The sequence below is a fragment of the Anolis carolinensis genome, chromosome 1 (genome assembly GCF_035594765.1).
Source record: "Anolis carolinensis isolate JA03-04 chromosome 1, rAnoCar3.1.pri, whole genome shotgun sequence".
Taxonomy (NCBI): Eukaryota; Metazoa; Chordata; class Lepidosauria; order Squamata; family Dactyloidae; genus Anolis; species Anolis carolinensis.
This window is the reverse complement of record NC_085841.1, coordinates 45,345,360-45,363,574: the sequence shown is the minus strand read 5'-3', so window position 1 is coordinate 45,363,574 and position 18,215 is coordinate 45,345,360. Positions and strand designations below refer to the sequence as shown.

The 18,215-nt window shown below is 37.4% G+C and overlaps 1 protein-coding gene across 4 annotated transcripts in view; it reads left to right on the top strand.

Moving 5' to 3' along the window:
- Nucleotides 1-18,215, top strand: part of daam2 (dishevelled associated activator of morphogenesis 2) — a 328,775-nt gene that overhangs the window by 161,631 nt on the left and 148,929 nt on the right. For all 4 annotated transcript variants that reach the window (XM_062973532.1, XM_062973528.1, XM_062973529.1 and 1 more), the window contains exons 6-12: nt 56-389; nt 8,485-8,595; nt 9,010-9,113; nt 10,179-10,245; nt 13,481-13,598; nt 16,441-16,579; nt 16,862-16,920. In XM_062973532.1, the coding sequence (XP_062829602.1) occupies nt 56-389; nt 8,485-8,595; nt 9,010-9,113; nt 10,179-10,245; nt 13,481-13,598; nt 16,441-16,579; nt 16,862-16,920 (932 nt within the window). The remainder of the gene's footprint in view (nt 1-55; nt 390-8,484; nt 8,596-9,009; nt 9,114-10,178; nt 10,246-13,480; nt 13,599-16,440; nt 16,580-16,861; nt 16,921-18,215) is intronic.

Genomic DNA, 18,215 nt, shown 5'->3' with positions numbered 1-18,215 from the left:
GAGGCCTCCTAAATAAGATGCCCTGGTCTTAATTTCTACCTCTCTCTCTATTCAGGTTTGTCACAAGATTCATTGAGCTGGATGGTCTGACCTGCTTGCTGAATTTTCTGAAAAGTATGGACTATGAGACCTCAGAGAGCCGCATACACACATCCGTTATAGGGTGCATCAAGGCTCTGATGAACAACTCCCAGGGACGGGCACATGTCCTGGCCCACCCAGAAAGCATCAATATAATCTCTCAGAGTTTACGGACTGAGAACATCAAAACCAAGATTGCTGTACTGGAAATCCTTGGAGCTGTTTGCTTAGTGCCAGGAGGTCACAAAAAAGTTCTGCAGGCCATGCTTCACTACCAAGTCTATGCAGCAGAGAGGACAAGATTCCAGGTAAAATCATCATCATATGCAAACAGTTCCTAAGCTACATTCCTTTTAGAATGGGTTCTCATTTCTTTTATTTTCTTTGTTTTATGAGACAGAATGAACAATAGTCAACTGAAGTGAGACATACCTGCATTGTTTCACACATTCTGTACTGTGCTTTCACTTGTGTAAATATATTAGTATACATATTTTAAAACCAGAAAAACCCAAGTAGAGTGTAAAATCATAGGTAAACCAGATGAACTAAACTTTACTACTATACAGGTATTTTAGGCATATCATGTTTCAACTGTTTGTATCATTGTATAATTGTACCCTACAATTTTGTTACAGCAAAGGGCTATTTCATATACTGTTAATATTTCCATTAGTTCATGTACTTATTCTTAGTGTTGTTACTACAAATAGGTCTAGCAATAACTATAGCTCATTAATTGGTATTTCTCAGATAATTAACTTAATTGGTACTTCTGAGAGCAGTGGTTCTCAACCTGTGGTCCAGCAGTGGCCCAGCAAGGTCTGCAAACCTCCTTCTTCTTTATTTATTTATTTCATTTTATTATTTTATTATTATTATTTTATTTATTTTATTCATTTTATTAATTTTATTTCCACTCCTTTCTGCAGAGCTGACTATTGAATTGGATAAACCACATCAGCTCTAGATTATTAAATATGGTTTTCTGTGGGCAAGCAGAGGGCGATTACTGGATGGCATCTGTTCTGTATCAGAAACTAGAGTTGATGTGGTCTATCCAATGCAGTTTTCTGAATCAGCATACCAAATAACCAAACCAAATCTAAGGTTAACCAAAAACTGATTTGTTACCCTTTTGGTACTAATGTTGGAGAGTGGTCACTGGTCAAAGTAGTCCCGGATCAAAAAAAGGTTGGGAACCACTGTCTTAGAGAAACCAAACAAAAGGCAGTTTTACCCAAAGCATAGTTTATAACCTAAAATGGGGTAAAGGAAGAGGAACATGGATAGCTTCAGTTATGCATTTTTTAACTTAAATTCAATATGGACAATGATTTAAGCAATTCTTCACAAAATAGGACTTTAAAGCATGGATTTGAACAACAGGAAGTGTTTGTGGAGGCATCTCTAGCAAGGCAATTGGTCAGCAAGGGGGAAACAAAGGCTGCCTGAAGTCATCTTGTTTGTTGGAATTAATTCTGATGTGTGGATAATTTCATTTGGAGGCAGAATTTCATCTAAATAATTTATCATATTAAATTTGAGAGTTCTAGTGGTGGTGTTGTAATAAGCCATCACACCAGCTTCAACATCTGATGTACAAGATACTTGTACATCAGTCTTCTTCTTTTCCTGCTGTTCTCAACTTTAGGAAGCATTACTGTCTTTTTCAGTGAGTAATGCCATCCCATTATATGTCTGACATTTGGGTGTCACAGACTGAATTCAAGGCTTGAAGAACCAACTGGGTTCATCAGTTTTTTCCCTATTTAGGAAAATAGTTAACCTGCATGATTTACAATTTCCTTGGAATTTTCCCAGTATGCAAGAACACCCAATCTTGCAAATATAGAATGCAAGCTGATCATTTGATTAGATTTGATTTCAGGTTAATCCTTCTCTGTCTGACACTGAATTGCATATCATTAGAAACACATTTTTGTGTTTTGGATTACATAAACTTTTGGGTTCATAAGTAACAAAGAGTTATTCACCTTACACAACCTTGCAACAATCTCTAGCAAAATAGATTATCACTAAAACATAGGTTCTAGAGTCCTAAATTTCAGTCACTGTGGCTATTCAGTGGCAAGAAGTTATATGCCATTCTAAGCATATATTATCAAACAAGTTTGCTTGCTTAACAGAGTAACAAATAAAACCTGAACAGATTATATTAAATGTAGTTTCATATGTATAGCCGTAAGACTGTATGTCCTTATCCAAGTAATCATTGCAGGCAGGATTATATTCTGACCTATTTATTTATGGCATTGTAAAATGTGCTGGGATTTCTGACAAGTTGGATTGTGAAAACAAAGATTCAATACTATGGTTCCCACTGTGCTCTACCAAGATGTTCAGTGACAAATCCAAGTGAAGGCCTTGCTTGATTAGCTCATTTTAGCCATTTCAAGAGAGAAAGAAATCGTATTTATGAGGAAGTGGGATTGTGAGTGTCATTGATAGTAACTTCAGCTTCTTCAGAACCCAAGACTATTGGTTAGTCCCATTTAGTGTTGAATAATGATTAAACACTGTGGTTCAGTGGATTTAAAACTAACCACAGAATTTACACCTCAGTGTGTTTTAAATCAGTACCTTAATCAAGAATTACATCAGAATAATTGAAAATAGAAATGATACTTTTAAATATCTCATCCTGTCCTTTATTGTGCTATCATAAATATCCAGTTACTAAAAGCAAAGAATCTAGTGTGATTTTGTCAGTTTTTCTGTAAACTTCTGAAATCTATTTATTATGATACTTTTAACTTTGAAACCCTTATAGATTATGCTTCTCTGAGAAGAAATTCTTGAAAGGAAGCATGTTGTAAAGATGACAGAAGTAGCATTTAGTATCAGAAAAAGAAAGTTTGTGTGCAGTATATGTGTATACACATGCACACATACAAAAGCAGGAAGCACAAGACAAGAAATATTAAATGATTATATCAAATTCAATATAAGCAATCACTAAATCAGTGGTTCTCAACCTGGGGTCCCCAGATGGGTTTGGCCTTCAACTCCCAGAAATTCTAATAGCTGGTAAACTGGCTGGGATTTCTGGGAGTTGTAGGCCGAAAACATCTGGGGACCCCAGGTTGAGAACCACTACACTAAATGATCCTTTGCAAATTTGAGTCATATGTTTTGTTAGTAATATAACTTTTCTGGTTGTTTTGTGGCAGCTTGTATGAACATTTGTAGGCAGAATATGACAAGGTCTCCTATGTTTCATGCAATGTGCATGAATTAAGTATTATTTCAGCTGCATATGTGTGGTCTCTGTGCCTTAGAGAGAGAATTCCTGGGATGCTTTGAATTTCAGGAATGAGAGCAACATTAGGCATAATTGGACAGGGAAGATTGAATATCATATATTTTGTAATTATTATTCTTAGTGAAACCTGCATGAAATTTCACTCAAAATTTGCCAGTGAGAAATAAAAAAATTCTGTGATACTTCTAATGCACACTGCATTTTGACAAAATTTGTTATCAAATATAAGCCACATTCCATATATTTTATAAATAAATGTTCAGCTGATGCATTAGCAGAACAAGAATGTTTTGAAATTAGAATACATAATAGAGGCAGGCACTAGAATTCCAATGTCTTAATGAGGAGTTTATGGACATGGTTGTGTTTACAGTATGGGTAGGTGGGAGAAATATAAATTTTAAAAATGTAAATTGTTTCCTTGTGATTATAAGGGAATGTATCTAAAGCTTGCCTTTGTTTTGGAATGAAGATTGCTCAGGATGACCTCGTCTCCTTGTCAGGGATTTTTGATAATGCTTAACTCTAGGAACATTCAATTAGATTGTAATCCCTTTGTCCCAATTGGACTGGATTGCTATAATGAATAAATCCCTATGCTGGAAGCATAACCTAACTCAAGTACAGTACTTTTCTCCTACATCATTGCGTGATGTGCTTTGAAAGTATAAAAATCTGAGTGAAAGTAACTTGGGAAATGGAGAATTTTTTAATCAGTATAGACTAGCACAGAGAGCCTCATGGTGTTCTGGTTTGAGTGTTGGACTACAACTTTGGAGTTCAAAGTTTGAATGCCTGCTTGGCCATGAAAACCCACAAGTCACATTATCTCAGTCTCAGAGGAAGGTAAATACAGACCCCTTCTGAAGAAATTTTCCCAAGAGAAACCTATGGGAGGTTTACCTTGGAGTTGCCATAAGTCAGAAAATCTTGAAAGCAGGCAACAATAAGTAGCACAGTTGGTAGCATATACAACCAGGTTTTTGATATGCTGCTGTTAATTTTCTGCAGAAGCTTTTATGAGGCTCAGGGGAACCAATGTATTATTTCATCCCTGTCAGAATGTTTTTGTATAATGGAAAATTTAAGATGAATGTTTGCCTCCCTGTTTTCTTAAGAACAGTAAAGACATGCTCCTGTTTCAGTTTTCTTTTCTGATGTTTGTGTCCAAATGTCTTTGTTAAAATGCCAGAATTGTCGTTTCCACAATGTTCCTTCCAAGACATTAAAGTTAAACTCATCCAGAGTAACTTGGATGCCTCCAACATTTCTTTCTGTCTTTCACTGTTGTCATCAGAAATGCTGAATTTAAGCATAACAGATGTGAGGATTCAATGCAAGTCTGGGCTGATACTTGTCTTTCTGAAGGTTCCTATCTTTATCATTATTGTCAGAGTGTAAGTCTAAAGTACTGTAAGTTTCCCAGCAAGATGACCCATCCCAAATTCAGAAGAGTGCAGAAAATTTATCAGGTACTCTTTTTTTTTTACTAGATAAGATTACACTTTTAAAATTGAGATTTTAAATCCATGCCCCACAACATAATTCAGAAGTATGGTCTTATAAATAGTTGAGAAATTGACTATATTTTGGACTGTAACACTAAGAATCCTCCCAGCCGGCATGACTTCATAAGGGGTTATAATGGCTATAATTCCCAAAGTAGCCCTTTCCACTTCTGTTCTTATATATGCACGTCAGGAAAAGGAGAATATCATGAAGCTTAATTGCATTGTACATCTGACACTTTTACTAAGTTGCTTTTAAAATATGGGATTCTGCAGAACGAGCCAATGACTACAGCTGTGTGCAAATGTTCTTTCAAAATTCCTTTGAGGGGATGTTAGGGAAATGTGGGTGGCATTTCAACCTAATTTCTTCATGAGCAATGACTTTTTTCCAACAGTTTATCACAGGTTTCTAAAGTTTTGCCCCTTTCCTTGCTGGTACCAAAATGTTGGCGGCCTGGTCATCATTTTGTATGTTCCATAAGTCATGTGTAGTAATTGTAATGTGCCTAGTACTGGTCCGTAGTCTAGCGAGTGACATTGGTCATCATGGTGCTGAGAAAGAGGACTCCTTAACAAAGAACGCGGGTTGCCCTGCATCCCTCAGAAATCTGGAGTTGCCACTGTTCCATAGTACCCTGGACTAAGTACTATTCCTGAATAGTTGAATGAAAATTAAAATAAAGGGACATGAAATCCATGAGGAATGGAACGCAATTAATTCCACTGCTTACCAGAAATCAACTCTCTAAATTTCAGTTGCAAGGATATGCATTCTAGGACCAAGCTACCCTATGATCCTGTTTACTAGTAATATATTATGTTGTATTACATAATATTAACATTTAGCGTGGGTCTGGACACATATAGCCTTCCGATGTTTTTCACTTATAATCCATACACAGGGTTACTGGTGAGGGAAGGAGTGTAGGAGTTAAGGTTCAAAACATCTGGAGATGAGTACCTATGCCCATCCTGACTTAATAAGGCTTTTAAAAAGAGTATCACAAACTGTAATTGCTATAGAATATGGTGCATCTTAGTGACATCACATGCTACATATTACTTGTGTTAACATCCATATTTGTAATTTTTCTCTGTTCATATACATTTTACAAGGATAATGTCCATGTTATTTTCCTTCTGTAGTTGTGATGAATTGATATAAGACTATCAATGTTTTCCAGTAATTTCAAGAAAACAATAAGTATAACAGTGAACATTTGAGTCCTTCTCTTCATGCTTAGATATTTTCAGAGTGACAGGTGTCTTTTGTATTAGCATGCTTTTCAAAATAGTGAAAAATTTAACAGGAACAGAATTGACCTTTGGAATCTTTCTTTCTTGCTGTTCCTCCATCTTGCTGAATCAGACACTTTTATTTGAATAGCAGTGTTTTGAAGTAGTTTAAAAAGGGGGGAGAAGGGAATGACAGCTTGAAGAAATGGTTGTAGCAAATGAGAAAATATTGAATTTGGTTGAGGACCAAGTAACCTGGGTCTGAGGTAGTTTCAGATGGCAGTGAACACAAAGCTCACACTTGTTCTTGGTTGTCTGAGGAATATAGAAGGAACATTCACAGTTCTTGGAATGGAGTTAGAGATGAAAACCTGCTGTAGCATGGAAGTGAAATGTAGCATGTTTCAAGTGTGATAAATGTATTGAGAACAGCTTGACACTGTATATTAAAGCAGAATTTAAAACGAACTAGCCTAGTGCCATTCAGCAAACATATTGAGAGAATGGTTTATCTTATTGTGGCCTGCCTTTATGGCTCACCACAGAGAACATAATTTGTCAGATACACTGGATGCTTCTAGCCTCTAGTGCCAGGGAGGCTTCTGGAGTTTTCTTTAATTTCCCCCTAAATTTGAGGATTTGAAATGAGCTAGGATCTCATCATATTGCTGATGTCCCCTGTGCCAATTTGCCAGCTTGTGTAACGAATCGGTGAGGCAGCAGGGCAATCCTGACATCTGGTGCCCTGACTCAGCAGCAATGACATTTCCCCATCACATGTGGGGAAGGGCACCACACAAGTTCCCCCCGCACTAGCCCCGTTGTTCCTAACAGAGCATGGGAAAACTCCTGTGTTGCCCATGCAGTGCTGTAGGATGCATGTGGCCCAGCTGGGCCACGGAGTGTGTCATTTGATGGGCAGCATGGGACTCTATGGTTCTACTGTGGCAAAAGCGTCCTAGGACCCGAAATTTATCATGCGATGAAGTCCATAGAGAGGTACCATTGTTTGGAGTTTCATTTTAGAATGTTGTTCTCTTTCACTGCTTCTTAAACTGTGGCTCCCTACTCCCAACGAGGTTCCCTTAGCTCAGTGCTGGGGTCACAAAAAAATTGGCAGCTATAAAAAGTTTCTGATCACCCCGCTTTTACGCAAATCTGCTAGTGGCATCATGCAGTGTTTACGGTGGACTTTGCAGAAAATGCTTCAACTTTACTCCACAAAAAGGAAAATCGGCCAGCTTAGCAAGCTTGCAAATGCTGGTTTATTATAAGTAAATGTTTTATTTGTATACTTATTTGATATACCTATATACCTGACATCACATAAAAGATTATTAGGTGGATAGGAGTTGTGTCTGGAAACAGTTTAAGAAGCCCTGTTCTATTTTGCTGTATTTTTCATTTTATTTGGTTCCTTTGTCTCTTTTTGCCAGTGCTACATTACTGATTTGTGTCAGATGATAAACCTTCAACCAAAAAAGGCTATTTTTGTAATTACTGGATATATCAAGTTGCCGTCTATCCTGATTTGTAATTGTTTTTATCAGTGCACATAAGTGCAACAGTAGTGTGTGTGTGAATTTATACATGTCTTCATGGAGATGATAGTCAAATAAAACCATAGTACACACATCATTTTCAGAATTTATGTTAGAAATGGTCTCAATTTAACTATGTTAAATAATGGTAAATAGTGCAGAGTAAAAAAACAAAAAAGAAAGAAAGTGGAGGGTTTTTGTTTGTTTTTCCTCATCTAAGTTATTGGCTACCCTGTCCTAGCTGCCAGTTTTCTCATCTGGTTCACTGAATGTTGAACAACAAAGTCTGACACCTCATGTGTATAATCTTTAAGGGCATGAAGTATGAGTGAGAAGTCTGTTCTTCCAATATCAGATCAGTTGAAATTGCTGGCTTTGATTTAGCTTTGATTTAGTGTTGATGTGACATTCACCTCCTTTAATTTCCATTTATAGCTCACTGCAGTTTAGCATTATATTGTGGATAATCTTAACAATGATTTATTGACTTCTGTCAGAGATAACATTATGCCAATCGATGTAGCCTTATTTGGGATTCAAAGAGTGTTTTGTTCTCATTTTAGATTAATCTCCTTTGACAGCAGAGTGTGAAAAGAAGATACTGTATTGCTTTTAATATATAAATATAATGCAGAGAAAGTATCTGTTGTATAGTCAAGCAGAAATCACCTTCCTTTGTTCACAAACCTTTCTTCTCACCACTGTTAATTTTGGCCTCAGCATTGTAGCTGATATTTTCTTTGTATGTATTGCAGGGCAGGAGCTTATAGAGAAGTGACAATATTATGATGATAGCATGCATTACTTTCTCACTCCTTTTGCTTTACAGTCATTACTCAATGAACTAGACCGAAGCATGGGGCAATATAGAGATGAAGTGAATCTCAAAACGGCCATCATGTCCTTTATTAATGCTGTTTTGAATGCAGGGACTGGTGAGGTGAGTTTCTTTGTGGTTGGGTTCATTTGTGCTAGTTCTTCCTCCTCCACATACACTGACAGAAATCACAAACTGTAGTACACTTTGTAGTTACTGAATATACTCTATCCTACTAACAGATACACGGCAACTTAGGCTAGATTGCATCTCTCACCATCTCCAGTGAAGGCTAGTATCTCAAGGTCCACAATTATCTGTTCTCAGCATAGTCACTTAACTGTTTGCCATAAACATTCTGATCTGTTTTTGCCCTTAATTCCAGCAATTTTGGCATAGATAGCTGATCTATCAATGTTAATAATAGCAATAGTTGTCCTATATTACATTTCATTAAAATATGAGCTTGGCCCACCAGTACCCTGATAGTTAATTAGAGGTGCTGGAGATTTTCATATATTTTTTTCTTTCTCTCAGGATAATTTGGAATTTCGATTGCACCTACGATATGAATTTCTAATGTTGGGAATCCAACCTGTAATTGATAAACTCAGAGGACATGAAAATGCAACTCTGGACAGGTAAGCTATATTCTGCTTGTGTAATACAAATAAAGTGAGACATCTGTGCACCAATATTTAGAGATAGGTATATTCCTATGGTTGTGCTTGGAACACATTAACAAATTTTGACATGTTTGAAGAAATGTAATTTCTACCTGAGGTAATCCATGTGTGTAACAGCTAAAACACTATCTTGGTTTTATGGCTAGCAGAGCCTACACTGCTGTGATAGTGTAGCAATATGTTACATAAATGTGAGTGAAGGTCAACATATTGAAGATGCATGAGTTCTTCTTTGCATGTCTTGGCTGTTTTATGTTACTGCATGCAATCCCAACAAACCCTTACTGCTGGGAAGGCAACCTGATGCCTTCCGAATATTTTGGTTTACAGAAAGTAAAGACTTTCTGTATATACTTCAGATTTCAATATTAATGTAAAAATATGTAGTATGATTTTACATAGGATTTGTCACTATTTATGACTACAGCTAAGATAGATGGGGTCAAACATCTTTGTTTCCAGAATAACTGAAGAGCACTAACCTGGCCATTTCTTCTTTTAGATTACCTTCCTTAATTTATCATCTGTTGTCCATTCTGATGTTTTCTGAGGAGGTTCCAATTCTAGCTGACATGATAATTCTACTCTTGCAATACATTATCTGTGTTGGGTTGTTGTGTGTTTTCCGGGCTGTATGGCCATGTTCCAGAAGCATTCTCTCCTGACATTTTGCCCACATCTATGGCAGGCATCTTCAGAGGTTGGGTGAAATGTCAGGAGAGAATGATTCTGGAACATGGCCATACAGCCCGGAAAGCACACAACAACCCAGTGATTTTGGCCATGAAAGCCTTCAACAATATTATCTATATTGTATTAAAGTCCAAAAACATTTAGAATATTCATATTGTGAGAAGGCTATAGTCGCAGAAGTTAAATTCTAATATAAAGTGATAACTTCAAGTTTTTTTTAATCTTTTCACTCCACTGTAAATATAGTTTTCCCCCTCCTGTTCAGCTTGCACCACTGTGATCAAGGGACGGATTATAAGTATAGATTTATTTATCTCTTTCTTCCAGGCACTTAGATTTCTTTGAGATGGTCAGAAATGAAGATGATTTGGAACTTGCAAAGAGATTTGAAGTTGTGAGTAGAAATGTTACTATTGTTAAAACTGGTCTTTTGGCTTCTTTGTATAAATCTTTATGCTTTGTGCATGTGGAACTAAACAGAAATGAGACACTGTTAATTTACAGACTACACAGTATAAGGGGGAACAGCAAGGTCTGGATTAAATCATGGAATTAGGTGAAGTCTGACAATATGAAGATTCAGTCTCTCCAGTGGATTTTCTTGTCATGGATGACTTAGAATGACTTTGTCTAGTCTGTTAATCACTTCATTGCTTCCTTGGCTGTTTGAAGTATTTAGCAGGACTCCTGGGCTCTTTCACACTACGCCATTCTAGTACTATTTTTCTGCTCTAACTGCCATGACAACGTCCTATAGACTCACAGGGTTTGGTGAAGCATTAGAGCTTTCTGGCTGAGAATTCTGAATACCTCTCTCTATAGCCAAATACTCTGAAGATACTAGAACATGTCTGATCTTGGAAGCAAAGCAGGTTCAGGCCACCAATACATACAGCAGTGGTTCTCAGCCTGGGGTCCCCAGATGTTTTTGGCCTTCATCTCCCATAAATTCGAACAGCTGGTAAACTGGCTGGGATTTCTTTCTGGGAGTTATAGACCAAAAACATTTGGGGACCCCCAGTTGAGAACCACTGGCATACAGGGTTCTGTAGACTGTGTTCCAGAGAAAAGAAACTACATTTGCTCAAGAAAATCCTATACAGTTCATAATATCATTATATGTTGAAAGCTGACTTGAACATATACACACATAAACTGTCAATCCCAGATTTCCTTAGGATTTTGTCATGACAGTTCAAGTAAAATCATCGCTATTTAGTGTGTAAAGGCCACTGAGATGCTTGGACCTCTTGGGGTACAGGGTCTTGTTGGCTTGGTTCATTTGATTGTTTTTTATCCATTTTTATTCTACTTGGTTTGTCTTCCTCTTGAAACTACATTCTATCTATATTCTGGAGTACAGTTCCCCTGTTTTACTTGGACTTTTCACCTACCAAGAGTGTGAAGGTGGTCTATTGTGGGATAAAAGAGGTGTTCCAAGAAAGTATGTGTTTGCAGTGGCACTACTCCAATCTTGAATTGGCTTGGCTCCACAATGAAAGCTTCAGTCAATTAACCCATTGGAGATGAACTCCAGGTTTTTAAACTTTAGGACTGTTGCTGAATTCAGCACCATCAGTTCTAGGATCCCAGTGGACAGCTCCCTGCTCTTTGTCAAAGCACCTGCCCCAAATTAACACTTGAGTTTTCAGAGCAGACAATTTTTATAAGACTCTTTAACAAATCAGCACATCAAAATCCTCCCCTTACTAATTTTAGCATTTTAGCTCCTTCTAGAGTTGTTAATATGAATGGATGCACTGCCACATCCAAAATAGCTGGAATATTAGCCCGTCTTTTAGACAGATGCATTTTTTAAAAAATAAAACCGTCTAGTGCAAGGGATCAGCTTTTTAGGATCTTTTTCTTTTCAAATCATTCCAAATCTACTGTATAAAAAGTGAAAGATAACATCACTTTATGATGCAAACTTTCACAGGTTACAGAGACTTATCTCAAGTAGAAGTAAGAATGAAGTGACTCAAGATAATTAGAATAATAAAGGCTTCGTTTCCTTACTTTCCCCCTTATCACTTGTTTCCATGTAACTTGATAACTGAGCATGCATATATAAATTGTGTCTTTGTATAGTTATAATTTATGCTCTTTGGGAATATTATATATGTTTGTAGGAAGGTTAGTACTTTAAAAATTTTGTATATCTGTACAACTCAGATCAATTATCAATTACTGAAATAAACTACAAAATTAAATAATATGATTACATAAAACTATAATTTAAGGATGAGGTCAAAAATTAAACTGAAAACATGAGTTTGAAATTACTGGTTAAAGTTTCTGCTAAGTCACAGCCTGCCAAAACTGTGACAGAGAGCACAGGAGATGATTGGGTTTCACTGCACATAGGAACCACTGTGTACAACAATGATGGGTGGCTTCAGTGGGGACCATATTCTTACCACAAATTATATTAGCCATTTAATAATAGTGGAGTTACCAAAAGATAGCCACCTTAGTAGCCAAAGCAGGGTGGCATGGGATCTTGCCATAAAGTGACTTAAATGCCACTGTGGGCATCGCTCAGTCTGCTTTTGTGTTCTAATTGTGTTATGCAAGTACTGTCTGTGCTGCTAAATGTTTGCAAGAGTTTATCTTGTGGGGTGAAGGATAAAGGTATTACATCCTCAGATAAGGATTCTGCCCCACTTGCATTATTTTTTTTCCTTCAGACCCCAAATATCTTAACATTGTCGTAATGTAAAATTTCACTTGGGTATTTAGAAATATACCTTAGGACAATCAAAATTAACAAGGGCCTGAAAGCAAATGTTAAGAGTTTTAGGTGTGAACAGTTTTGGCTATTTCACTCTTTGCAATGTTAGGCCTTTGGGGATGAAGACTGGTTCAATTCTGATGGCAAAACATCCTTATTTGGAGATACAATGTCCTTCTTTCTCTCTCCCCCCTCCCCTAAACCGGGAATATCAGAAGGTTCATTCTCACATCCAAAACAAACTGGTGTAGACAATAAAGTATGATGGGGTGTAGTTACAATAGCCCAGGGGTGTCAAACTAATTTTTATTGAGGGCTACATCAGCCTTATGCTTGCCTTCAAAGTGCAATTGAATTCATGGAGGGATAATCCATGGATACAGAGGGCCAATTATAACTTTGTAAAAGTGGTTGATGCTCCTTTAGTTTTTACCAGATTTGTGTCCCCAGATGTTACTGAATGGCAACTCCCATCACTTTTGATTATCTGCCCTGTGGACTGGGGATAATGGAGATTGCAATCCAGTTGCACTTATAGTTCTGAAATTGGGGAAAGATGAAATGACATTTTAAAGTTAGACATCATATCCACAAGCCTTGTATCTAAATTCAAACCCCACGATCCTGATTAAACAGAACAGCAGCCTTCCAGATACTTCGGTCCAGATTTGGACTTTGAGTTTGGCACATGTGCACTAGTCCTATGTCTTGTGCTCATTGAAGCCCTTAGATTTTGGTATCTCATTGTCACTACAATAATCTGTCTCCATTTGTCCTCTTCCCTTCTTCACCCTGAATATATTGTGTTGGATTTGGTTGAAGTTACATTATAAGAACAAGGAGATATTTCATGTTTTATACTATGTTGCTCCCTCCACCTTTTCTTTTGCCATAGGTGCATATTGACACAAAGAGTGCATCTCAGATGTTTGAAATGATTAAGAAGAGATTGAAGCACACTGATGCTTATCCATATTTACTATCTGTTCTCCAGCACTGCTTACAAATGCCTTGTGAGTATTGGACTACTTCTTCAAATGGGAGGATGCTAGGATATTCTGTCAATGCTTTCTTGTTTTGGCTACAGAAATCTAGGTTTCCTCAACCATCTCTCTTAGGTTTTAGACACTTGGTGAACATCACAGTCTCCTTCTTGTTGATTCACACAGATTTTCTATACCATCTTTTCCCATGGGTTACTTAGAAATAAATGCTGTATCTATTTTCTAGTTTTTCAGGAGTGTGGGGGTAGTAATGGAGAATATCAAATCCATATTTGTTCGGTTTGCAAAGCAAATCTCCAGTTCCCAAGGTTGGAAATATGTTTGAAAATTTGGGAGCAGCAGAGGTAGCATCTTTCCCAATATTCTTGAAAATCTATGGAATTTGTAGAGAAGGGTATATGTGAAAAATTTGCAAACGCAGATTGTGTAGCACTCTGTCCTTTTAATCTTTTCTTTTGTAACTGTGATAGCTGTTCACTTGGCATTCTGTTTGTTACTGGTTTTTGCTGCCAGACCTACTCATTATTTATGATGGTGCACAGTATTTATTTGTGATCTATTTAGGCTGAATATCAGGTATACCCTAAGACCCCTTCTACACTGCCATATAAAGTCCAGATTATCTGCTTTGAACTTGATTATCTGGCAGTGTAGACTCATATAATCTGGATTATATGACAGTGTAGAAGGTGCCTAAACAACATTTTTTTTTTCAAAATAAATAAATATAATGAAATCCATGCAAAGTTATTCAAAGTACTAAAACAATACCATACATATATAATAAGAAACTACACCTCTAACGTGAATAGTTTCTGGAAATCAATCCTGGGTATATTATTATAATTGTTGGTGAATCTGATCTGTTAGGCTCAAAATAATCCTCAGGTGGGCAATTCCACCAAAATATAGCAGAGTACTAGGAATCAACTCCTTAACCAGTGAGATGAACTGGGATAAGCTTCTATTTCTTAGGATGGTTCAGGATTGCAGAGTCAATACTGTGGTTCAAAAATATTTATTGAAGTAAAAGAAATACATTCTTGATAGAAAAGGTCTTGGAGCTAACTTACTAAGTCTCATCTTCTAAAGGAGGTAAAAGGCAAAACTATCCATGCAGCTACATTTTGCCTGGAGAGAGTCAAAATGTGTCCTTACTGGAAGGAAGAAAAGGCAGAAGAGAGCCGAAAATGGAGGCAACCACATGGTCAACCCAGGGCAGTTTAAATGGAAGAGGAAGTTCTCTCACAGAAATTCCATTGATAAATCATCAAAGGGGAGGAGACAGTGCTAGCAGTGAAGAGTAGAGACAAAGCCTTTTTGGGAAACATGCATAGGAACATGGGGGAAGCAATCCCTCAGCTTTGCCCTGTCTCTAGCCTAGCTACTCATCAAGGACTGGAAACTTGATGACACAAGAAACTTGTGCAGCCCGGGGATGAAACCCAACAATAATAAACGACATCTTGAATTCCTTTTGATATGTGCTACTGATATATCAGTGATAGTAGAATTTTGTTTGAGATGCTGATGTTAGTTGGTGATTTGAAAGTGGAGACTGCTCCCATGCAGTGAATCAGAGATACAGATCCACATTTCAGTCCTTAGAAGAAATTAATGATTTTGTTTCAACTTTCTATGGAGCTGGGAGCTTATAGGCTGTGGCTATACAGTGAACATTTTCATGGGAGTCACTGTCTTCCCACAACCACAGGATACCTAGGGTTATGTTTATGTTGATCTTAGCTCAGAATTTGAACTGACATACAACTGGCAAATGTTTCTCATGACACATTTCCCCCTGTTTTCATTTAACATCCCCAATCATTAAGGTTTTTGTTTTTTTGTTTAACTAGCAGCAATCATCATCATCATCATTGTTGGATGCTTTGGAAACTTTGGAAAATTGATTAAATTATTTGTTTTTAAAGATACAAAAAGACAACATTGTGTTGTCTTAGAAACAGGTGCTATTGTTAATCGACACAGGATAAGGGCTTTGTTGGTTTTTCTTTAAACTGATAGTCAAATGAAAACTCTTATTACCATTAAAGGAAAACGTCCCAGAAAGTATTTCATTTTTTCTGGCACCTCACAGGAATGAAGAAAAAGAAGGTTCTCAAGCTCTAATTGGAAAATCAAATTAGTAGATACTCTTCATGCAATATGAGACATATTCAGGAATTTTAAGCCTGAATTTTAAGTAGATTTAAGAATCTACTGTCAGCAAGATAATTTATTACCTGCCAGTAGTGCAAGGCAAGGGCTTGTATTAAGATCATTACCACATAGACATGTTCAGCCATGGAATTAAAGAGTTGGAAGAGACCACAAGGATGATTCAGTCCATCCCTTGCCATGCAGGCAATCTCCAAGATATATAATTATAATTACAGGTATTCCAAAATCTGAAAAAATCCAAAACACTTCTGGTCCCAAGTATTTCAGATAAGGGATACTCTACTGGTACCACAAGTTATCCCATATTATATTTCAAACACAATGTGATATTTTTTACTATTAGAAACTAAATTAACTGTACTGAATTATTTCCTAGTTAGTAACTTATATATATGCTTCAAAGTTTCTTCTCTCTGCATCCTAAGTTCCAAAATCATCACATCGAATAATATTCCAATAACTGGTGAAATGTAGAAGTTACAATTTAGAAATTGTTTCAACTACTTTTATGGCAAGAAGAATTTAAAAATTAAACAGAGTGGGAAGTGTATTTCCACATGGATAGTGTTAACATTCAAAGAAAAAACATCAGAGTTGTTCAGTAAACACAGTCAACGCCATTTGTGGGCAGTTCATTCCATAATTTTCTTACTGACATTTATCATTGCAGATAAACGAAGTGGGGGAACTTTTCAAAAATGGCAGCTGTTAGACAGAATACTACAGCAAATTGTTCTTCAGGATGAGCGAGGGGATGATCCAGATATAGCTCCTCTAGAGAACTTCAATGTCAAGAACATCATTAAGATGTAAGAAACATGATAACTATCAATCATTCATGCAATATATTAAACATGAAGACCTCTTAATACATGTGCTATTTCAACTGCATGGACAAAAACTTAGTTTAAGGGGAAGGACCAAATTTCTATCTAGTAAATCAGCATTAAACTCATACTTTATATATGACCTTCATTAGTAAGTTAATAATCATGTAGACAATTACAGCAGAAGTTAGCTACCTTTTGTTCTCCTAGAAATTTTTGTGTGTAATGACTTTGGAATGGATCTCTTGCTTTATTTCCATTTAGGTTGGTAAATGAAAATGAAGTGAAACAGTGGCGAGATCAGGCAGAGAAATTTCGAAAAGGTATGTGACCATCATGAGCTACGAAGGAACAAAATACAAGCATGTTTTAATCATTTATTGCCAGGTAATCCTGGGGAAGACAGAAATTACTATTTGTTTGTATTGTTATATGGGTTGCTATTATTAATGTTATGTGAATGGAGAATGGTGACTGAAGGATACTTATTTGGTCAAATGGCTCAATCTAGGTGAGCTAACCTTTGAATACATATTAGTTTCCAGATTCATTTTAGGACACTTCATTCTCAAGAAATATCTACTGATTTTTTTAATGTACCCTATATATTCACGTATAAAGCTAGAAATGTTCTTGGTAGACTTATCCAAGAGTCAGTATGTGTACTCAGGGGTGGTTCACCCGTAAGGCAAACCAGGCAGTTGCCTGTGGCGCAATTCTCTTGTGAGTGCATTGAGGAGCTCCCGTGTGCGCGTGCACCCCCACCTTCTCCTCCCCCCAGGGTCACGATCCTCACCTGAGGGATGCATGTGTGCATGGACCCCCCGCCTCCTTCATCCCCCAGGGTCACATCCTGATCCTCACCTACTGCAGGCACCTACTGCAAGCAGCTGCCGACTGTTGCCACTTTGGCATTTCCCCTTCTCTCCTATCCTCCTCCCCACACGTGGGTGGGCAGTGCCACCCCACTGGCTGCTGCTTTGCCTTCCCGCCTTCCTTCCTTCCTTCCTTCCTTCCTTCCTTCCTTCCTTCCTTCCTTCCTTCCTTCCTTCCTTTCTTCTTTCTCTGCATCTCTCTCTCTCTTTCTTTCCCCGCACTACCTTTCCGTGATTTCTTTTTTCTCTTTCTCACCCTCTCACTGTCTCTTTTGCTCCTTCTCCTCTCCCTCTCTTACCTTTCCCTTTTCTCCTTTCTCTCCTTCCTTCTTTTCTCTTGCCTTTGCTTTTCTCTCCTTCCTTTCCTCTCCCCTTCTCTTTATCCTTTCCCCCCTTTTCCAACATCCTTCACTTTCTCTGGTCCCTTCCACACAGCCATACAGAATCCAGATTATCTGCTTTGAACTGCATTATATGGCAGTTTGGACTCAGATAATCCACTTTAAAGCAGACAATGTGGATTTTTGGGTTGTCGTGAGTTTTCCGGGCTGCCTGGCCATGTTCCAGGAGCATTCTCTCCTGACATTTCCCCTACATCTATGGCAGGCATCCTCAGAGGTTGTGAGGTCTGTTGGAAACTAGGCATGTGGGGTTTATATATGTACCTATGGAATAATGTCCAGGGTGGGAGAGAGAACTCTTGTCTGTTTGAGGCAAGTATGAATGTTGCCATTGGCCACCTT